This window comes from Dama dama, chromosome 28 (assembly GCF_033118175.1).
Source record: "Dama dama isolate Ldn47 chromosome 28, ASM3311817v1, whole genome shotgun sequence".
Classification (NCBI taxonomy): domain Eukaryota; kingdom Metazoa; phylum Chordata; class Mammalia; order Artiodactyla; family Cervidae; genus Dama; species Dama dama.
This window is the reverse complement of record NC_083708.1, coordinates 9,221,329-9,245,737: the sequence shown is the minus strand read 5'-3', so window position 1 is coordinate 9,245,737 and position 24,409 is coordinate 9,221,329. Positions and strand designations below refer to the sequence as shown.

At 39.0% G+C, this 24,409-nt stretch overlaps 1 protein-coding gene across 1 annotated transcript in view; it reads left to right on the top strand.

Moving 5' to 3' along the window:
* LMBRD1 (LMBR1 domain containing 1) overlaps positions 1–24,409 on the top strand; it is a 134,430-nt gene that overhangs the window by 67,285 nt on the left and 42,736 nt on the right. The window contains exons 7-9 of the mRNA XM_061131879.1: positions 3,424–3,497; positions 13,410–13,535; positions 22,288–22,440. Coding sequence (XP_060987862.1) covers positions 3,424–3,497; positions 13,410–13,535; positions 22,288–22,440 — 353 coding nt within the window. The remainder of the gene's footprint in view (positions 1–3,423; positions 3,498–13,409; positions 13,536–22,287; positions 22,441–24,409) is intronic.

Sequence of the window (24,409 nt, the reverse complement as noted above, 5' to 3'; positions counted from 1 at the left end):
TAACTTCATAATTCTTTTAACTCATGGTTTAAAGGATGCTAGGCAGATTAGGAATCCGTCTAGCTGTTATACAGTCAGTCTCTTGACTTCTTTATAAAAGTACCATGTTGAAAAGAAAAGGTGATCTTCAAAGTATTTTAGCAGTAAAGGTTTTATAATTTCTGTGTGGTCTTTAATTCACTTAGGATAATACAGAGTAATATGTTAAATATGCTAGATACCGGTTTTTATTTTTAAACTGAAAGAACCTTATATTGCTCTTTGATCATGATTAGGTAATTTTTTGTGGAATATAAATTGGAGAGGTTTTTTTTTTTTTGCTGTTCTTGCTGTTTGCAGCTTGAGGATCTTAGTTTCCCAACTAGGGATCAAACCTGTGTCCCCTGCAGTGGAAGCACAGAGTCCTAGCTGCTGGACCATCAGAGAATTCCCCAATTACAGAGGTTTTATGTGGATGAAATGATACTTTATTTTAAATTTACCTCACCAAAATATTTTGAAGTTCCTTTTCCAAAAGTTTTCCTTATGTTAATCAGCATAGCCTACATTTTTAGAGGGGGAAAGAAAGCAGGTTTAGGAAGTCAGTTTAAGAAAGTTTTTTATCATTAAAAAATATAGTTAGTATTAGAAACTGCTATTAAATAAGAATGGGTATTTTGTTATTCAACATTTCATGTACATTTGAACATAGTAACTTTATTTTCAAAGAAACCTAGAAAATTTATAAACATGGCAAATTCTTACTGCTTTTATATTCTTTTTAATAGGTACTGTACATTCTTTGATTAGCACCTCTTTCTCTTTACCTAGATACAGTATTAAATGATGATTAAATTAAGTCTTAAAGTCTTTGCTATACAACTTCTTAATTTTCTTGCTTTCCACTTAAGTTTTCATCTTGTAAATTGTGGTCCATTAACATCTTGCTGATACCAGCAAGAAGATGGTAGCAGGCCTGGCATCTAATGATACTGCGTGTCAGGATTTATGCATCTGACCCTGTTGCTGAGAAATAAATTGATTCTTTTCCTGCAGTTAACTCCTTCAGGTCTCTTGAGTAACTACCCTTTTGCCCTGAACATTTTTCTCTTTAAGTTTTGCTGGTCTTTGAGTGCTGGTATAACTCGAATCCCTGGGGGCTCAGAAAGTAAAGAATCTGCCTGCAGTGCAGGAGACCGAGGTTCAATCCCTGGTTGGGAAGATCCCCTGGAGAAGGGAATGGCTACCCACCCCAATATTCTTGCCTAGAGAATTCCATGGACAGAGGAGCCCGGCAGGCTACAGTAAATGGGGTCGCAAAGAGTTGGACATGAATGAGTGACTAACACGTAACACACACATAACTTGGGTCAGTAATTATAGAGGTAGCATTATTGTCCTACAGGTAGCATTACTGTGGTAATGCTATGTATATAATTACTTGCTGTAATCTCTTTAGTCTTAATTAACATTTAAAAAACTTCAAATCTTAAGCACTATATTTTAGAGTACATTTTGTTTGTCACTGTTAGTAGTAGTAATTTTTTTGATTGGCCAGATATCTTAGCAGAACACTCCTTTTTATCAATTCTGGGATGCATATTTTTACATGTCTTCATATCCCTGATTTTATGATGCATTTTATAAGTGAAAATATTTTAAAATTGCTATTAGCCAAATGCCAGGCCTCTCCTAGTTGTATGAATACTTTTTGTTGATACTTCTAGTAAGATCAAAAAAGTAATGGCGTCAATGTCTTTGATTTGGTAAAATGTAGTATTACAGTTTAAAAAATTGAGGCTTAAAAATTTGCCTTGCATAGTTTCTGAACTTGTTAGTAATATGTTCTCCCTAAGTATTATATTTTAAAACTGAGATGTTAGCTTTAATAAGGTAGGTCATTCTAATTTTATTATTATTTGATATTGATACAATGAATTAATTTAATAATTATATTTGATTCCACAGGACCTGCATTTAAACTAGGTCAATACTGGTCTAGTAGAACCTGTATTAAAACTAGAACAGTTAGTATTGTTCTAATTTGACTATTAGAATAATATTTAATAGTATTAGAATATTTGAGAATATATACATATTAATATTCTTAATATTTAAGAATTCTCAAATTTGCATAGTACTTCATTGCATTATCTGGCATGTTTATTTGAAAGTGTCACTCTCACAACCCACTCTTTGGTCTTCCTTTAAAGTGAAAGTGAAAGTGTTAGCGTCTCAGTCATCTCTGACTCTGTGTGACTCCATAGACTAGCCCACCAGGCTTCTCCACCCGGGGGATTTCCCAGGCAAGAAGACTGGAGTGGGTTGCCATTTCCTTCTCCAGGGCATCTTCCTGACCCAGGGATCGAACCGGGGTCTCCTGCATTGTGGGCAGACTCTTCACTGTCTGAGCCACCAGGGAAGCCCCTTCCTTTTTTTTTTTTTTTTTTAATTTTTTTGTTTTAGAAAAAACTTTTATTAAAGTATAGTTGATTTACGATGTTATGTTAGTTTCAAGTATATAGCAAATTGAATCCACTATACATATACATGTATCCACTATTTTTTTCTTAAGATTCTTTTCCCATATAGGCCTTTAAAGAGTATTGAATAGAGTTCCTTGTGCTCTACAGCAGGTTCTTATTAGTTATCCAACTGTTTCTTTGAAAAGTCACAAAAGATCAACTTATACCATCATGAATGCAAAAGGAGTGATAGCCACAGATAAGGTAGTACGTCCCACATAGTAGAGGATGTCTAGGGCACACTATACACTGAAACGGGGAAGGGAGATTCGTAACCTGCTCATGTCACGGGGGGAAGCCCCTTCCTTTAAGAGCTTTCTTAAATATAACTTGGTAGCATAGTATTTCTGTTTTTGTATTATCTTTGAAACAATTTCCTATTTGTTTGTGTTTTTTTCTCCTAAGGGAGAATGCTAGCTCCTTTCATGTTAAAGAGGGAAATAAACTCTACGATTTTAGTTATAAGCTATATTTTTCAAACTTACTTGAAAGTTAAGAACAAAGAAACTAGGAGTTTGAGATCGAGCAGAAGGGGAAGAAAGGGTCAAGGACAGTGACATTCCTATCATGTTATTTCTCAAGGTCTGCCTTTGAGAAAGGCCAGGGAATTTTTTGGCCAACTTTTGAGCATCTAATATTCTGCTGATTTCTTTTTAGGCTCAATAATTAGGCAGCGATTTCCTTTAATTTTAAGAGGTGTGAGGGAAAAAAAGTCTTACTCTGAAAGATCTTTAAGAATTCCATTTATGAAGAACTATTTTAAAACTTTTCCATTTGAAGTTAGCACTTCAAGAACAGGATAATGCCTATGGGGTTTATTCCTTTGGAATGTGTGAGAAACCCAATTTTTATATTGATTTGTTGAATATAAACATTTGAATAGCTATACCTTTTTAACATTGTTTTTCTTCCTTTGCAGATGGTTTAGCTGCCTTGTCATTTTCCATTAGTTCTCTGACCTTGATTGGAATGTTGGCAGCTATAATCTACACAGTAAGTGTGATGGTGATAATTGAGTTATAATTAAAGAATCACTTTATGAAGCAGTTTTTGCCTTATTAATATATTGAATTTGGCTCTGTTTTCCTCTTTAACATTTAGTACTTTCTTAATTTTTCTTTAGAAGAGGGTACATTTTTAATTACTTAGTCATTTTATCTGTATTTGTGGAATTTAGTGTTCAGAAATAAATTTTATAAGTTGTGCCCTTGAAGTGGTTATATACTATGCAGTAGTAGATTTAGTGATTTATAAGCATATTAGAATGAATTGAGTAGATTCATCCTATTTGGGGATGGTGCTGGCAGTGAAGAACCCACCTGCCAATGCAGGAGATGTAAGAGATGGGGGTTCAGTCCCTGGGTAGGGAAGATCCCCTGGAGGAGGGCACGGCACGCCGCTCCAGCACAGCCCACATGGCAGTATTCTTGCCTGGAGGATCCACAGACAGAGGAGTGTGGCAGGCTGCAGTCTGTGGGGTCGCGGAGCCGGACTCATTGAAGTGAGTTAGCGTGCACGCATGTGTGTGTGCTCAGTTGCTCAGCTGTGTCCGACTCTTTGCAGCCCTGTGGACGGGTTGTATAGACCTCCAGGCTCCTTTGTCCATCAGTTTTTCCTGAAAAGAATACTGGAGTGGGTTGCCGATTCCTCCTCCAGGGAATCTTCCCGACCTAGGGATCTGACCCACGTCTCCTACATTGCAGGCAGGTTTCTTTCACTGCTGAGCCACTAGGAAAGCCCATTTGGGGATACAGGGCTTTTAAAGTCAGGTATTTTTCATAACTTGATATTTCTGCAGTATAAAAAATCTAGTCTTACACTTTCAGAGACTTGTTTTTTTTTTTCTTTTCTTCTTCAGTCTCTCTGGGAATGGTATGACATGAATTATAATAGCCTCACTAACTTGTGTACAGACAGCTTTTTCCGTTTTTTGCTCAAATTACAGAGGAAAAGCTAGTAAAAATGCTTCTTGCCTGCCTCCCAAAAGAAAGTTGTTCAGGAAGCTTTAAACTATATAGAACCTTTTTCAGATTAATGAAGTTGCAAAGATGGAAAACACTGGTTATAAAGAAAACATTTGGGGGATTGTTCGAACGTCTTCTTTGAAACGTAAAAGAAATAGGCTATTAGATAGCAGAATCTAGTTTTGTTAGATAATCATTCAAGTGTCATAATGTATAATAAAAGAAGTCTGAAATATGCACATTTTAGTATCTTTCAGGTGCTTATTTGAGTACTCAGTTTTCTTATTCATTGCCATTTTTGCTTTTTCATGTTTGCTACACAAGAAAGATATCTGGGGAATTAACTTCCCATCTGACACAATGTATGTACAGCAGGAGAATTGTCTTTTAGGAAACAGTCACAAGTTAATAACATAATAGGGATAGACCTGCCTGCACTCTGCTGCCCTGTGACTGATCTGTTACGCTGATCATACCTTTGTGTTTTACCCTTTGTGGGTCAATTTCTTCCCCATTAGATGTGAATTTTTCTTAAGGATTTTTAAAGGTCCACGTCAAATGATAACTTTTTGTAAACTGCTCTGAAAACTGTAGGGAAATGAGGATATCACAGTCAGTGAAGGATTAGTCAAGAGAAATGATCAGAAAGAGAGGAAACTAACAAGTGGGCTCTTCATCAGGAACCAAGAAGAATCTGAGACTTTCCCTGACTGCTACAGTTCCATGGGTGTTGGTCAGAGAGGCAGGACTGCTTGTTGGGGATGAAGAACTTTCTGTTTCCCAGCAGGGGCAGTGACCACGGGACCATGTTGCCCTGCACCAGTTTCCTGAGTCCCGACCCTCACAGGGACATGTGAAGAGCACCCAGCAGGACTGTCACAGAGCTGGGACCCCAGGGTGCAGGGGAGCTGAATCTTTACAGTGGCCAGGAGACGTGCCTGCCCTTGCTCCAGAGGAAGATACTTTCTTGGTCTCCCAGGCTCTTTGCTGCACAAACATTCTTGAGAAGATCGTGCAGAAAAAAAGAAGGGCAGTGAGTGCCTGGCTTGCAACATGTGCAGAAGTGAGAGACCACGGAAAACTGTCTTCTGACAGTTAAGAGGCAGATGCTGTGAAGATAGAGAGCGCAGACGGCAGTGAGGGCCGGAAGGAGCGTCTCTGACCTCTGAGCAGAGATTGGGTTGAGGTGGACCGGCAGAGCTGTGCGGGGAGGGCAGTGCGGGCTTCTGGGGAGGGCACCGCGCTGTGCTCGCAGGAGCAGGGGGTGCGGCCAGCCGGGCAGGCGCGGTCGGGGGGAGGAGGTGAGTGCCTGGAGGAGCGCCAGAGGGCAGGCTCTGCACGCCCTGTGGGCCATGCCTAGGATTTTGGATTTTATTCTGCTGAGGTGAGAAGCCAATGGAAGTTTCTGAATGGAAAAGTTAATAGGTTCTGACTAACATTGTAACAGTGTTGCTTTGGTGGGTCGGAATTAAGCTGTGGGGCTGATGACTAGGGGTGGGGAAAATGTGGGAAATGATTAAAACTCTTTGAAAGAGAGCTTCCCTGCAGGAGCAATATTATTGTTAAGTATTTCAAACTCATATATTTTATATTGAAATGGAAACTGAAAGCTATCATGTATGCCATCAAACCAAGTATAATGATCATACTGGCTTGGTTAAAATACACTTGTGCGTGTGTGCTGAGTCATTTCAGTCGTATCTGACTCCTTGCGACCCCGTGGACTACAGCGTGCCAGGTTCCTCTGTCCATGGAATTTTCCAGCACTGGAAGTGGGTTACCATATCCTTCTCCAGGGGATCTTCTTGACCCATAGATTGATTTGTGTCTCCTGCATTGCGGGGGAATTCTTGCCTGCTGAGCCACTAGGGAAGCCCTTGACCCTGAGTACAAGAAATTAATTATTAAAGGTAAAATCATGTCTGTTCTAGAATTAGTAGCTATTAGTATTGAAACTACAGAAGCTTTTGTAATATATGTATCGGTTGAGTATGAATTACTTAGGTACACATTGTTGTTTAGTTCAGAAACTAGTTGATTATTTAAATTTTACCAAGATGATATCCAGTATACCACATCTAAAGAAATAGCCAGATGATTGAGCACTCAATTTTAGAAGAATATCAAACGACATGTTGTCTTACATAGTGTTTTCAGCTTAAATTGAAAGAGAATCTGCCACTTTTTAAATTAAAAAAAAAATAAAAAACAGAACCTCTAGGCACAGTTATTTATGCAGACATTTAAATTTTTTGGTGCCACCAAGTGGGGAAATGTTGAATAATGCTGTTTTCATATAAAATGTATCATACGGACCACTGAAATGCCTATAAATGCAGAGACTACTGAACTTTTTATTATGTACATTCATGCTAAGTCATTTTAAGTTGTGTCTGACTCTTTGTGACCCTATAGCATGTAGCCCACCACAGGCTCCTGTGTCCATGGGATTCTTCAGGAAAGAACACTGGAGTGAGTTGCCATGCCCCCCACCCCCAGGGGATCTTCCTGACCTAGGGATTGAACCTGCGTCTCTTCCATCTCCTGCATTGGCAGGCAGGTCCTTTACCGTTGTGCCACCTAGAAAGCCCTTTTAATTATGTACATTTACCAGTAAAAAAAAAAAATGAACATGTCTTCCAGGAGTTTATGAATTTATATTGATATGATATATCATATGATATATGATATATTTATGCTAAATGTGCTGTGCTTAGTCACTCAGTCGTGTCCGACTCTTTTGCAACCCAATGGACTGTCGTCCACCAGGCTCCTCTGTCCGTGGGAGTCTCCAGGCAAGAATACTGGAGTGGGTTGCCATTTCCTCCTCCAGGGGATCTTCCTGACTCAGGAACTGAACTTGTGTCTCTTGTGTCTCCTGCATTGGCAGGTGGGTTCTTTACCACTAGCGCCACCTTTATAGATTTACTATAAATGAAACTAAGGGATTAAAGAAAATTGTGTTGTTGTTTAGTCGCTAAGTCATGTCTGACTCTTTTTGTGACACCGTGGACTGTAGCCCTCCCGGCTTCTCTGTCCATGGGATTTTCCAGGCAAGAATAGTGGAGAAAATTAGAGTGATAAATTAGGGATTTGAACATAGAACTAAAGCAGTGGTTCTCCATAACCGTTGAAGACAGAACTCTGCTCTAAATGTGAGGTTGTTCACCCTTCCCGTGACGGCGTGCTTCCCTGAGTCTCTGACCTGATTGTAAGATGCGCCTCTTTTATGCGCTTCCCTGATGGCTCAATTGGTACCACTGTAAGGGAAAGGTCCCTGCCGTGCTGTCTTATCACTTATCATTTTTGTTTTATATCAGTGATAGAAGTGTTTTAGCCTTACATACTTAAAAAATCATACCAATCTTCTTCATGCAAAATAAGGCAAATATATGTGAAATAAGTTGTAAAGGTATTCCTAAAACTTCACATTTGGAACATGTCTTCTCAATCACTTTTTTGGGTTGACTGTTCATGTCCATGTTTCACTATAGAGTGCTTTTATGCTGTCAAGAGAATTGATGAGACAGCTTTTCTTGAGTGCTCAACTTGTCTCTTGGAATTTCTTTGAAGCTGCTGACACACCCACTGTGTAAATTTAAGCTGTTCTTGTTTTTGTTTCATTATTGTTTCTTCTCTTGTAACCTGAGTAGCAAAATACAAAAATGTCTTCTACTTTGGGTACCTTCCTTTCTTAAGCTTATAAAGCCTTTGACTATTGCATTGCAAGAAAATGTGGAATCATAATTGTTCTAGTAAATTTTTGCTTCACTGCCTGCTCTTTTGTTCTGTGTTTACTTGCACATTAACTTTTTGCTTTAATGTCAAATCAGAGTACTATCTTATAAGACATTGTAAGTGGCAGTTTAACTCAGTAGCTGTACCACAAATGCATGTAACTCTACTAGAGAAGTACTTGTAATATAACCAGCTATGACCTAATTTGTGAATATCTGGATAATGACCACTGTGCCATGACTTCTGCCTTGCCTGTGTTCATAAGATGCATTCAAATTTCTCTGGTCTTAAATGTGAGGGGAAAAAATTACACACACACGGAGCTTCCCTGGTGGCTCAGTTGGTAAGGAATCTGCCTGTAATGCAAGAGACCACCTGCAGTTCAGGAGACCCTGGGTTGGGAAGATCCCCTGGAGAAGGAAATGGCAACCCACTCCAGTATGCTTGCCTGGGAAATCCCATGGACAGAGGAGCCTGGCGGACTACAGTCCATGGGGTCGCAGGAGTTGGACATGACTTAGCAACTAAACTACCAACTACATACACATACACACATATACATACATACATGTATTTTAGAATCTGAATATTTAGACTGGAAATCTTCACTGAATACATGTTGCTTCACTACTTTCAGCATCCATGTCCTTGAATAATAGGTTTTATAAATATATGCAGGACATATGTTCAGTTTATAGGCAATACTTGGCGTTGTCTACAAAACATAGAGATGGCAGGGAAAATGTGCTGTTTTCATGAGGCAAGAGCATATTAGAGATGTGTTAGTTTGTATATGTTCTTTCAAAACATTTGAGTTTTAAAATACAGATGGTGGTTTATTTTTGGAAATTGGGATAAATGATATAGAGGCAAGTATGGCTGACCTGGAAGCATTTTAAGTGATATAATCTCTTTAGCCTTGTTGACTTTCTGGTATTTCACTAGAGGGCAGTAGTAAGCAATGAAAATTTTGTGCTTCTGAAAAATGATAGTTTTCATACAAGTTTTTCAAAGAAATCTGAGGTTAAAATTAAAAGATTGTTGTTTAAGGATCTTAAAGTTGTAATGAATAAATACTTTGTATAATGTGTTATGTCATCTATCATAATCTAAATGTTATAGTTAAATTCCTGATAGTCATTGAAACTTAAGCATGTAATCCAGATACAAGCTAGGTAACCAAATCAGTAATTACTTTCTTTTACATGTTGTCTTCAGAGAGTAATTCCCAAAAAGATGTTGTATTCTGGCCTTATGTTACCACAGGGTGTTGTGAAGGACATACATTTTTTTCCCCCAAAATTTTGCATTACTCTATTTATGTAAGCTATAGGAATTCAATTTAACTCTTCTAAAAAATGTATAAATTCCATGTAAGGAAGAGAGTTCATGTGAATAAAGAACTCTTTAAAACGATTTTTTGGTTAAGCATTATTTTCTTAAAGAAGTTACCTTATGTTCGTTCTTGAAAAAGGTAGGAAAAAGAAAACCAGACCTAGTCCTTACATATCAAACAATCTACTGCAGTTGTTACTCCTTTGGCTGAGAAATCTGTCTTGTCAGGAACTTGCTGCGTGATTCTGGTAAGTTACAAGTTTGGAAGACCTAGTGATAAAACAGATGTGCAGAACAGTAATGTTCATGTCCAGTGTTCTGCACTGTAATTGAATTATAAGCAAGGCACATGTACAAGTCAAGGAAGGTTTCTCAGATGTGGTGTGATTAAGTTGAGACCTGAAGGGCATTGGACTTGGTAAGGTGAGCAGGGAAGCAGTTTTAGATAAGGCACTGCAGGTTCTGAGTGTGGCCCTGGGGCAGAGCTGAAAGCTTGAAGCTGCAGTGATGAGGAGCTATGAGCATTTGGAGGCATGAGATCAGGGTGGTAGGGCTGGGTCTTGAAGAGCTTTTGTAGGCCAGGATTAGATAATAGTGCCTAGTCAGAAGACTGGTAATCCTTTCACTGGGAAAAAAAAAAATTGCAAAACTGCTTTTTCAAACAGTCATCCGTGAAATTCTGATACATATAAAAACAGGTGAATGGAGTAGCATCACTCTGGCAGGAGTGGCAGCAGACCCCTCGTCTCCCTGCCCTCTTATCTGCTCTGTTCTGATGGCCCCAGCCCAGAATCCCAGAGACTCCCGCCGGCACAAACACCCTTATTGGTCCTGGGGAGACTCAGTGGATGTTAGCTAGAGGAATGCCACAGTCTAACTTGAGTGTGAGAGATCGCTTCAGAAACAGTGTGGAAGATGAATTTGTAGTGAGGGAGACCAGCAAACTGGTTAGGAAAACTTAGATTACTTTATATTTGACAGTGAATTCTAAGTAGGGGCCACATTTTTAATGCTGAGTAGGGTACAGATTCCTTAGGAAATACTATTGAGTTCTGAGGTTAGTATATTTAGAGATCCAGATCCATCAAACAGAATAGCAAGCATTGGGATAAAATAAGCCTCCTTTGAAACTGGTTGGTAAGACAGAGAAATATACCTGGGCATAAACTGGGTTCAGCAAAGTATTTTTTGCCTTGGCAGTTGGTTATGAATAGCAATATGGACTTGTGATAAAATGGTATGTAAGACTGGAGAATGAGTGAATGATCATCATGTAATACTCATCAAAGTCTTAAAGGATTTACTTTTTTCAATAATGTTTAAAAGATGTGGAGCTGCTAGAAGAACAGGAATAGGACAGTCCTAAAAGGTATGACCAACCTAGATAGCATATTAAAAAGCAGAGACATTACTTTGCCAACAAAGGTCCATCTGGTCAAGGCTATGATTTTTCCAGTGGTCATGTATGGATGTGAGAGTTGGACTGTGAAGAAAGCTGAGTGCCGAAAAATTGATGCTTTTGAACTGTGGTGTTGAAGAAGACTCTTGAGAGTCCCTTGGACTGCAAGGAGATCCAACCAGTCCATCCTAGAGGAGATCAGTCCTGGGTGTTCATTGGAAGGACTGATTTTGAAGCTGAAACTCCAATACTTTGGCCACCTGATGCGAAGAACTGACTCATTGGAAAAGTCCCTGATGCTGGGAGGGATTGGGGGCAGGAGGAGAAGGGGACGACAGAGGATGAGATGGCTGGATGGCATCACCGACTCGATGGGCATGAGTTTGAGTAAACTCTGGGAGTTGGTGATGGACAGGGAGGCCTGGTGTGCTGGGATTCATGGGGTCGCAAAGAGTCGGGCACGACTGAGTGACTGAACTGGACTGAACTGATAAGGGGATGGTAACAACCTCTGTGGACTGCACTCAAGGAGATCAAACCTGTCCATCCTAAAGGAAATCAATCCTGAATATTCACTGGAAGGACTGATGCTGAAGCTGAAGCTCCAGTGTTTTGGCCACGTGATGCAAAGAGCTGACTCACTGGGAAAGACCCTGATGCTGGCTGGGAAAGACTGGGGGCAAGAGGAGAAGGGGACGACAGAGGATGAGATGGATGGATGGCGTCACTGACTCAGTGGACATGAGATTGAGCAAGCTCTGGGAGTTGGTGATGGACAGGGAGGCCTGGTGTGCTGCAGTCCATGGGGTCGCAGAGAATCAGACACGACTGGGTGACTGTACAACAGAAATCTCTGGGCACCTTGTCTTCCATAGACTTTTTTCTTTACACTTTCAGTGTTTTGAAGATATAAAATTTACTGTTAAAAATAATTTAAACCTTATTATGTATTTCCTTTTTGTATTTTACTAAGGTCATTAGGAGTATAAACTTGACAAGAATTTAATTAGAAGAAAATTATTGTACTCTGTCCAAATTATGTTTTTTTCCAAACACAAACAGAACCTTTCCCCAACTTCTCCTTTTTGTTTTTGGCTGATGTGGAAATCATGAGAACATTAACTTATGTTTTAACCATATTTAAAATGCAAGATTTTAAGTATTTCTCTTTTAGAAAATGCAAGGATTTGCATATTGGGTAATAATTTCAGCTAGTTAATTATCTGAATACAACAAGCTATAGGATTGCTCTTACTTGATAGAACTGGTGATTTCTGAATTCCTTTTAATCATATTCTTTGTTTGCATTCTCTGTTAATTAAAAAAGAACCCTGATATGTCAGAGTTTATGGTTACATATATGAATTGTGATATAGTCAATATTTAATCAATGTCTAAAGGAGACCCAGTGAGAATATCAAAATGATTAAAAATGACACTAAACATATTTGAGATCATCCTGGGAGTTAAAAACCAGGTAGCAGAGAGCATGAGAGAAAATCTGCAGGGTCACTCAGGACATTTTCGAGTTTGGAGTTAAGCCTGGGGTTAAGCCTAAGAAGTAGTAGCATTGATCACTTCTGCCCACATTTATTATTTGAACTCAGTCTCATGACCCTGCCTAACATGACCATGCTGGCTAAAGTAGTTTGGCAGCATCTCAGGTAGAAAATGTAAAAGATTTAAATGCATAATTTTGTATCTACTTTAGAGCCTGTTGCTGCAACAAGGAGATGATGGTTGTCAATTTTGTTTCTAAGGATTTAAGGTCAATATCGATTTTGGATAATGGTCACATGGCAATTGCTATTAAGTGTTTTTAATAGTCACAATAAAACTTCACATTTGGATCTGGCTAGTATAGAATTGGGTAATATAAAATAATGTTTATTCTTAATGCTGATTAAAATTTTAAAATTTCTTGTAGGAATTAAAATACTTAGCAAAAAGATTATAAATGTTTAGAACTTACAAATAAACTATGTACAGATAATTTGTATGCTAATGAAATAACATGTATATTAAAATACATTTTACTGAGAGTTTACTGCATTTACTTGGATAAAATTGTTTTTTCCACAGAAAATAATTTTGTAAATTTGTTTTTTTTACTGATTGATTTAGACTATCTTAATCCCTGATTAGCCTGCAGTTATGATGTATTGCTTTGATAAAGTATTATATTTGCATTAATTTTGTAACTTATCCTTTGAGAAATAGATAGTCTATTCTAGGAGTAGTTAGTCTGACAGACATCACTCTGTGTAACTAGATGTGTAATAAACAGGAGAATTCCGAGACCACACACTCACAGTTCACTCCCATTGACTCTGCTCTTCAGTGACTGTGACCCTCACAACTGCTCACTCTTTGTTACTACTTCAAAGGACATTTATTTTACTTGAAAATTGTGTATTAATATATTTAAAATAGTATTGCTAACATTAGTCTTACTTTTGTTTCTTTCAGGCCTATGGCATGTCAGCGTTACCTTTAAATCTGATTAAAGGCACGCGAAGTGCTGCTTATGAGCGTCTGGAAAACACTGAAGATATCGAAGAAGTGGAGCAGCACATCCAAACAATTAAATCAAAGGTGAGCTGGTGTTTTATTGCCGTTGAGGGTCATGAAAGTACTTTGTCTTTGCGCTGCTTTCTGTTGTGCCTTAGACATTGGTGAGCCTATATTTTGATACTGTTTGAATTTTTGTGTAACATATCCTTAAAGAAGCATGTCTTTAAAAAACTACCTTCTGTAAAATGTAGGACACTGACAGTTGGAGAATTTTTATCTGTGTCTAACAACTGAAACACAGAAGTTCTACTTATGTATGGCCATTACTTTGCTAGTTCCCAGGTATGCTGATTTCATGTGCAATATCAGAGTGCACTGTATCACTTATGTTCAGGTTTTATGTACTAGTTTTTCTTCCTCTATCACCTTCAAGTAAGATGTAAATCTTATTTATAGAACATAGGAAAAAATGGAAACTTTTCTAAATTATTCTGTTAAACTATGATAATCCTGATATAGAAACCAGATGGTAATATGACACACAAAAAAAGAAAACTGTTTATATGACTGGTCTCTCTTATGAAAGTAGAGGCAAATAATTCAATATAAGTAAAAGTATTAGCAATTCAAAAATGTTGCTGTAGTAAGGAAATATTTCACAATTGTCAGATTAGGTTTATCCCAGGAATGCAAAGATGATATGTTAGAAAATAAAGTAGTTCAATATATTGAGAATAAATGAGAAATATAAACATCCTAATAGATGCCAATGAGTTTTTATTTAGAGTCAATTTGTAGTTACTATGTTTAGAGAAGAGTCTCAGCAAATGGGAAAAGAAGCAGCTATTTAGCAAAGGAAGCCTCCGTGATCTTCATACCTAATGAGGAAAAGAATGTTTTTGTTAAAGGTACATAAAATAGGACAGTGGTGTCTGTCCTGTTCCTGGAGGTCTTGGTCAGATAAGAAATATGGGAGGAAGAGGGGGGAAAAGGGAAGTAACTTGTGTTATTTGAAGATCTCATCTACCAAAAAAATCGAAAAGAATAAACTGACAAAATAATAGAACTAATAAAAGTTCATCAAGGTGCCCGTTCATATGTACAAAATCATTCAAAATCACACAAAATCCACCCGGGTGGAGGATGTAATCTCACTCACAGTAACTGTGAACTATAAAATAATAAGAAATGTCAGAATCTTCCTAGTGAAAATTATAAAATTTTTTGAAATAATATAATAGAGGATTGAAATAAATGAAAAACTTCCTCAGTTCCTAATTGGGAAGATTCAATAATGTAGAGATGAGAGTTTTTCATAAGTTTAGGTGGAAATTCAGTATCATGTGTAAAAGATAAAAAATGAAATTTTCATAAACCTCCTACTATATAATAAAACACATTCAGAATTTAAATCAAATACATTTAGAAAACGTTAGGAGAAAGTAAAATTGTATTTTGTTGTGTAGAGGAGTTTTCTAAACAGACTCAGAACTCAAGTGCAAATTAAGAAATTGTTAAATTTTAAATTTTTATGTTTTTAAATTTATGTACCCAAAAAAGTGGCACCAAAAGAAATTTAAAGAACTAACAGTATTTTGAGAGGAAATAATCCAGACCACCTGACCTGTCTCTTGAGAAATCTGTATGCAGGTCAGGAAGCAACAGTTAGAACTGGACATGAAACAATAGACTGGTTCCAAATAGGAAAAGGAGTACATCAAGCCTGTATATTGTCATCCTGCTTATTTAACTTATATGCAGAGTACATCATGAGAAATGCTGGGCTGGAAGAAGCACAAGCTGGAATCAAGATTGCCGGGAGAAATATCAGTAACCTCAGATAGTCAGATGACACCACCCTTATGGCAGAAAGTGAAGAAGAACTAAAGAGCCTCTTGATGAAAGTGAAAGAGGAGAGTGAAAAAGTTGGCTTAAAGCTCAACATTCAAAAAACGAAGATCATGGCATCCAGTCCCATCACTTCATGGGAAATAGATGGGGAAACAGTGGAAACAGTGGCAGACTTTATTCTTTTGGGCTTCAAAATCACTGCAGATGGTGCTTGCAGCCATGAAATTAAAAGACGCTTACTCCTTGGAAGGAAAGTTATGACCAACCTAGATAGCATATTAAAAAGCAGAGACATTACTTTGCCAAAAAAGGTGCTTACTCCTTGGAAGGAAAGTTATGACCAACCTAGATAGCATATTAAAAAGCAGAGACATTACTTTGCCAAAAAAGGTCTGTCTAGTCAAGGCTGTGGTTTTTCCAGTGGTCATGTGTGGATGTGAGAGTTGGACTATAAAGAAAGCTGAGTGCCAAAGAATTGATGCTTCTGAACTGTGGTGTTGGAGAAGACTCTCGAGAGTCCCTTGGACTGCGAGGAGATCCAACCAGTCCATCCTAAAGGAAATCAGTCCTGAATATTCATTGAAAGGACTGATTTTGAAGCTGAAACTCCAATACTTTGGCCACCTGATGCGAAGAACTGACTCATTTGAAAAGACCCTGATGCTGGGAAAGATTGAGGGCAGGAGGAGAAGGGGACGACAGAGGATGAGATGGTTGGATGGCATCATCGACTCAATGGACACGGGTTTGAATGGACACGGGAATTGGTGATGGACAGGGAGGCCTGGCGTGCTGTGGTTCATGGGGTCGCAAAGAGTCGGACATGACTGAACAACTGAACTGAACTGAATCTGCAAAATAGGTGATATATACTGAACATCTGTAAGTCAAGAAGAAAAAGGGACAAGCAATACATAGAAATAATGAACAAAAGACCTAAATAGACAGTATACTGAAGGAGAAATTAACCTGATCAATGAAAATATGAAATGATCTTTCAGCTCATTCATTCACTTAGTAATGAAGTTCACTAAGATCCCACTTTGCGTGCTTCGTAAGGAGTTTTCCAGAACATGGGACTTTCAATGCTAAAACCAGGGTGGCTGGAAATTAAAGCAACTCAATATTTTTTTTTTAATCCTTTGAAAGTCTTAAAAATTTTACCTTTGTCATGTGAGAGTATGGGGATAGTTTGTGGGAATATAAAATACACAGATTTCTAAAGAAATTTGGATGTTGTCACATGTTCCCAAACACAACATGTACCTTTTAATAATTAAAGTTTAATACAGCAGTTTGCACGCTTTGGTGGATCCCAGCATTGTTGTAGTGAAGGAACTCGCACGTGTGGGGCCACGCAAGATGGACCTGTCACAGCGCAGAGTTCTGACAAAGTGCGGCCCACTGGGGGAGGAAATGGCAGACCACTCCTGTATTCTTGCCTGGAGAACCCCATGGACAGTGTGAAAAGGTGAAAAGATACAACACTGGAAGATGAGCCCCCCAGATTGGAAGGTGTCCAGTATGCTACTGGGGAAGGGTGGAGAGCAGCTATGAATAGCTCCAGAGAGAATGAAGGGGCGGGGTCAAAGCAGAAACATGCTTAGTTGTGGGTGTGTCTGGTGTTGAAAGTAAAGTCTGATGCTGCAAAGAACAATATTGCATAGAAACCTAGCATGGTAGGTCCATGAATCAAGGCAAATTGGATGTGGTGAAGCAGAAGATGGCAAGATTGAACATGGACATCTTAGGAATCAATGAATTAAAATGGACGGGAATGGGTGACTTTACCTCAGATGACCATAATATCTACTACTGTGGGCAGGAATCCCTGAGAAGAAATGGAGTAGCCGTCATAGTCAACAAAACAGTCCGAAATGCAGTACTTGGATGCAATCTCAGAAGTGACAGAATGATCTCAGTTCTTTTCCAAGGTGAACCATTCAATATCACAGTAATCCAAGTCTATGCCCCACCCCCTTGAAGCTAAAGAAGCTGAAGTTGACTGATTTCTATGAAAACCTACAACACCTTCTAGAACTAACACCTAAAGAAGATATATTTTCATCTTTGGGAATTGTAATGCAAAAGTAGAAAGTCAAGAGATACCTGGAATAACAGGCAAGTTTGGCCTTGAAGTACAAAATGAAGCAGGGTGAAGGCTAACAGAGTTTTGTCAAGAGAACATGCTGGTCATAGCAAACATGGTTTTCCAGCAACTGAAGAGATGACTCTACACATGAACATCACCATCAGGTCAATACTGAAATCAGATTGATTATGTTCTTTGAAGCCAAAGATGGCTAGAAGCTCTATACAGTCAGCAAAAACAAGACATGGAGCTGACTGTGGCTCAGATCATGAGCTCCTTATGCAAAATTCAGGCTTAAATTGAAGAAATTAGGGAAGACCACTAGGCCATTCAAGTATGACCTCAGTCAAATCCCTTATGATTAAACAGTAGAGGAAATGATCAGATTCAAGGGATTAGATCTGGTAGACAGAGTACCTGAAGAACTATGGACAGAGATTCTTAACATTGCACAGGAGGAAGGGACCAAAACTATCCCAAAGAACAAGGAATACAAGAAGACAGAGTGGTTATCTGAGGAATCCTTACAAATAGCTGAGAAAAGAAGAGAAGCAAAAGTCAAAGGAGAAAGGGAAAGGTAAACCCAGCTGAATGCAGAGTTCTAGAGAATAGCAAAGAGAGATAAGGAGGTCTTCTTAAATGAACAATGAAAAATGACAGAGGAAAACAATAGAATGGGAAAGACTAGAGATGTCTTCAAGAAAATTGAAGATATCAGGGAACATTTCATGCAAGGGTGGACACAATAAAAGACATAAACAATAAGGGTCTAACAAGCAAAGAAATTAAGAAGAGGTGGCAAGAATACACAGAAGAACTGTACTAAAATGGTCTTAATGACCCAGATAACCACAGTGGTGTGGTCACGCACCTAACATCAGACATCTTGGAGTGTGAAGTCAAGTGGGTCTTAGGGAGCATCACTACAAGCAAAGCTAGTGGAGGTGATGAAATTCCAGCTGAGCTATTTCAAATCCTAAAAGATGATGCTGTGAGAGTGCTGCGCTCAATATGCCAGCAAATTTGGAAAACTTAGCAGTGGCCACAGGACTGGAAAAGGCAAGTTTTCATTCCAATCCCTAAGAAAGGCGATGCCAAAGAATGTTCAGACTATCACACAAGTGGTCTCATTTCACATGCTAGCAAAGTAATACTCAAAATCTTTAAGCTAGGTTTCCACAGTACATGAACCCACAACTTCCAGATATACAAACTGGTTTTAGAAAAGGCAGAGGAACCAGAGATCTAATTGCCAACATTTATTAGATCACAGAGAAAGCAAGGGAATTCCAGGAAAAACATTTACATCTGCTTCATTGACTACACTAAAGCCTTTGACTGTGTGGATCACAACAAACTGTGGAAAATTCTTAAAGAGATGGGAATACCAGACCACCTTACAAACTGCTTTCTGAGAAGCCAATATTTGGCTCAAAAAAAACCCAAAAACAAACAAAAAAAACCCACAGAACTGGACATGGAACAACTGATTGGTTCAGCATTGGAAAAGGAATCCGTCAAGGCTGTATATTGTCACCCTGCTTATTTAACTTATATGCAGAGTACATAATGCAAGATACCAGGTTGGATGAATCACAAGCCGGAATCAAGATTGCTGGAAGAAATATGAACAACCTCAGATATGTAGATAATACCACTCAGATGCAGAAAGCAAAGAGGAACTAAAGAGCCTGTTGATGAAGGTGAAAGAGGAGAGTAAAAAAGTTGGCTAGAAACTAAAAAAACTAAGATCCTGGCACCTGGTCCCATCACTTCATGGGAAATAGAAGGGGAAACGTGCTCTTATTTTCCTCATCTAAAGCTATGACCAACCTAGATAGCATATTAAAAAGCAGAGACATTACTTTACTAAGGTCTGACTAGTCAAGGCTATGGTTTTTCCAGTGGTCATGTATGGATGTGAGAGTTGGACTATAAAGAAAGCTGAGCGCCAAAGAATTGATGCTTTTATTTATTTATTTATTTTCATTTATTTTTATTAGTTGGAGGCTAATTACTTTACTTTAGCTGTGGTACATATACACCATGGAATATTACTCAGCCATTAAAAAGAATTCATTTGAATCAGTTCTAATGAGATGGATGAAACTGGAGCCCATTATACAAAGTGAAGTAAGCCAGAAAGATAAAGAACATTACAGCATACTAACACATATATATGGAATTTAGAATTGATGCTTTTAAACTGTGGTGTTGGAGAAGACTCTTGAGAGTCCCTTGGACTGCAAGGAGATCCAACCGGTCCATCCTAAAGGAAATAAGTCCTGAATATTCATTGAAAGGACTGATGCTAAAGCTGAAACTCCAATACTTTGTCACCTAATGAGAAGAAACGACTAATTGGAAAAGACCCTGATGCTGGGAAAGATTAAAGGCAGGAGGAGAAATGGGTGACAGAGAATGAGATGGTTCGATGGCATCATCGACTCCATGGACATGAGTCTGAGCAAGCTCCGGGAGTTGGTGATGGACAGGGAGGCCTGGCGTGCTGCAGTCCGTGGGGTTGTCAAGAGTCAGATACAACTGAGCAACTGAACTGACTGAATAAATGAATAAATTGCCGTTACCAATCTCAAAGTTTTATTCTGAAAATTTAAGGAGAACAAACATAAAAGAACAGATCAGTTTTAGGCACAGGAAATGTTAGCTATTATGTAAACCATCAGTGTGTTTGCCTAGAGGGACATACAGGATTTTGTGTTGGATGTTGTTGATCTCTGTTGGTTCCTGTGACAGTGGTAACCTCAAAAGAGGGAGTGGTCACTGGGGGACTGTGTGAAGGGAAGCCTTTTTGCCCATATACAATGTAACTACATTTTTTCCCCCAAAGGAAATAATTGGTTGACTTCTGGGTGCCTTTCCTGGTGTGCGTTTGAGCACATTTCTTCCGACAGTGGTTTATGCTGTTGGCACAACAGTGCGGGCTCCATCCCTCACTCAAATAGGCAGATAAGCTGAGCTTGTGTTTCAGTGGATCCTTAAATCAGTTTACTAAAAAAGATTTTTTCCCTGAAATAGCGAAAGCCAGCCGTGAAGTAAATCTACCTTGTTGGTATCCTTTTGATGTTAGAATGGCAGTTGTGAGAAAAACTGTGAAGTACCGCATGATTGAAGTGTGGTGGCCTGGATCTGTCTTGTGGAGGGGAGTGTTTCATTCGTTTAGTCTTCAGAAAATACCCTTCTGTAAGGTTCCTTTGAGGATGCACTTTGATAGTAAGCAGTGTACTTAAAGCAGTGAAGATAGTTAAATATAGTCCCGTGTAATTCCCTGGTGGTTTAGCCGGTAAAGAATCTGCCTGCAATGCAGGAGACCGGGTGTGATCCCTGGGTCAGGAAGATCCTCTGGAGAAGGGAATGATAACCCACTCCAGTATTCTTGCCTGGAGAATTCCATGGACAGAGGAGCCTGACGGGCTACAGTCCATGGGTTGCAAAGAGTCAGACACGACTGAGTGACTCACACTTTGTACTTTCCACGCAGAGCATGGTCTCTGGACCAGTAGCATCAGCACCTCCTGGGAATTTGGTAGGAAAGCAAACTATAGGCCCCACCCAAGACCCAACAGAGTCACATTCTCTCGGGGTAGGGTCTAGAAACCTGTGCTTAACGAAATGCCCTGTTGATTGTTGGGTGTGATGAAGTTTGGGAAACAGCGTAGTAAGGAAGAGATGGCTGGGTCCAGAAGAGCTTGGCAGTGCCTCTGTGTGGTGATCACTGTGACCATGCGCATCTCTTGATGAAGGGGTGTCCGGGCACGGTCTGCATGTGTCTGTTATTTCACACGAGGGTACCCCGGGCTGTGTTACAGAGCACTGTGTGCTGTCTCTCCCAATATCCTGTTTGAACCTTGAAAGGAGTTTAGCATTCTAATTATCTAACGTTTTTACATTGTAAAACGATGCTGAGAATTTCCTGGCAGTCCAGTGGTTAGGACTCTGCACTTTCCCTGCTGAGGACAAGGGTTCCATCCCTGGTCAGGAAACTTAAGACCCCACACGCCGTATGGTGCTGCCCCAAATTAAAAGTAATAAAAATGTCCTGTGTAAAGACTTTCTTGGTCCTTCCAATAAAAGCAAATGTAGATTTCACCTTCTTAAGTGTTTCGCAGTTGTCTGATGATTGTGGTTTGTTCTTGTACCTGGTGGAAGGCACTTCGGGGCAGGGGGAGTTCGAGAGGGAACGTGTCCCTGACACCACAGAAAGGTACTGCTCACGGTTACAGTAGATACCATAAGAAAGTATGGGGGGAATTGTCTTTCCGAGAGGTAAGCCAAAGAAAACCTGACTCATTCGCAGATGTACTTGGAGAGTAAGAAAGTGCCAGTTCTTAGCAGTTGTTGTAAAATCTTATGCTCAGCACGTCCTAATCCTACATCCCTCTGCTGGTGTTTGAGTCAGGGACCGAGGCGCATCAGCCCAGGTAAACACTGGAACACAGTCTCTTGACCAAGGGGAGGAGGAGCGTAGGGCTGGGTATGTGAAGGGATAGCATGAGGAATTTGGAGGTGAAGGAGAGTAATCAAGCAAAGAACATAAAGTGCCTCATAAAAGGGGTGTTTAAAAAAATATTATCTGTCTCCATATAACTTTACCATATTGAGTATTTGGAAAATAGGGATCAAGAAAAGTTCAGCTTTAAATGTGCACACATTCACATCACATTTTGACACTGACCTTGGTTCAGAGATGTGTATTCTCACATAGAAGTTATTGGGTTTTGCTTTTTTCCTTCAGTTTGTAAATTTGCCTTAGGAATCAAGTCCAATCTAAAAAAGTTTTTGTTGTCTGAATCTTGCTAAATCTGATGGGTACTTTATTAAGACTTCAATGGTAAAAAAAAAACTTTTATTTTGCTCTATTATTTGCAGAGCAAAGATGGTCGACCTTTGCCAGCAAGGGATAGACGCGCCTTAAAACAATTTGAAGAAAGGTTACGAACACTTCGGAAAAGAGGGAGGCACTTAGAATTCATTGAAAATAGCTGGTGGACAAAATTCTGTGGTGCTCTGCGTCCCCTGAAGGTAAGTGGAGTTTTACAGAATTACACTGTCACTCTTCCAAGTTTACATAGACCTCTCAGAGAGATTGAGTTCTTGTGGAAGCATTGCAGCGTGGCGCCTAGAGCATGGGTTTCAGAGTTAAAATCATCTGGTTTTAAATCACAGCTCTGATGCCTGGCAGTTTGGGTAAGGTGCATAACCTCTTTGAGCTTTATTTACTCATGTGTAATGTAAGTGCTATCCACTCCAGTATTCTTGCCTGGAGAATCCCAGGGACGGGGGAGCCTCATGGGCTGAAGTCTATGGGGTCACACAGAGTTGGACATGACTGAAGTGACTTAAGCAGCAGCAGCAGCAATGTAAGTGCTAGAGGCTTGGAGAAACTTAAAATATAGGTAAGTAATGTAATATGCTTCTAGTTTTACAACTTAGTACTTTTCTATAGGAGATCTGGGACCCATACTAGAACTTTTTCGATCAGATAGATTTCAGTATTCAAATTGAAAATTTCAACAGAATTTGCTTCATTGTGTGGTGGCATGTTTCTGAAAACATGTACAAGGTATGAAGATGAAAAACCATTAATTTCCCTTTTTTTGAAACCATCATTTGCTAGCCTTAAATTCTTCAGACTGCGGTCTTCCTCTCATAATTCAAAAGGAAATGGGGAAATTACCTGACTGCTTACCCTAAAAAGCTCCTTTTCTGAAAGAGTTCTTCAAAAACATAATCAGCTAGATCTACTGTATATCACTTTAAAACTGTCAGTTAGAACCGGTTTCTTTTTAAAGACTCACCCTAGTCTGTTTTCCCAAGGTGATTGTTTTCATGCTACCAAAGGTATAAAGAAACTGTGCTCACCCTTAACTTAATTTTAAATTGTTTATATATTAGCTTCTTTATAGATACTTACAACCTGGTTACTAACATTAGCTGCCTTGTTTTAAATGCTCTGTGCCATTTCATTGTACCCGTGTTTAGAGGGACGTTCACAGCTTTATAAAGTGTGCAGAGTGATCTCGCAGAATGTAGGCTATGGATAGAGAAGATCCACGTCAATGCATAGAGCTGGGTGTCCTCCCCGGTCCCACCACATCAGGCCCCAGTCGCTGGCGTCCTTCTGTCACTGAGGTTAACTTTCACACGTTCTGTGGAATCATGGAAGGTGTAGACTTTTGTCTGGCCTTGGCTCAGCTCAGTGCTTTTGAGGTTCACCCATGTTACTGCATTTCTTTTCAGCGGTTCATTCTGTTTTCTTGCTGAGTACCATTCTGCTGTGTCTGTATCACAGCTTGTTTATCCATTCACCTGCTAATGGGGATTCAGGTTGTTTCCAGCTTGAGGCTGTTATGATTAATGATGTGAGCATTTGTGTACAAATCTTTGTGTAGATATTTACAGATTCCTTCATTATTCAGTTTTTTCTTTTGAATTTTTTATTTTATATTGGGGTTTAGCAGATTAACAATGCTGTGATAGTTTCAGGTGAACAGCAGAGGGACTTATTTTTCATTTTGTTTGTACCTCATTTTTTCCAGTTTTTTTTTTTTTTAATCTATTTTTATCTGGGGGAAATTGCTTTACAACGTTGTGTTGGTTCCTGCCATACAAAGACACAAATTAGCCATGGAACTCAAGGAAGAAAATTAGTTTTGAGTTGAAGAGTCTTATAGAAATAAGCATTTAATTAGAATAAGTTAATGGATCCTTAAAATAGTGTTTATGCGTAGTACTGAGCACATTTCTAAGCATACAGTCTACATTATTCACTTGATTAAACTTGCCCTCTGACAGATGCACATTCTTCTAGTGTATACAACTAATTGGCCTGGATAACCTAAAGTTCCTTATGTACTGCTTATTATATTTATACCTCTTAAATTCATATAGAAAGTTATAAATTCATATCCATAGTTACATCACTCATCTTGTCAGACTTTTTACTGTGGTAAAACATATATAACATATAATACACCATTTAAACTATTTG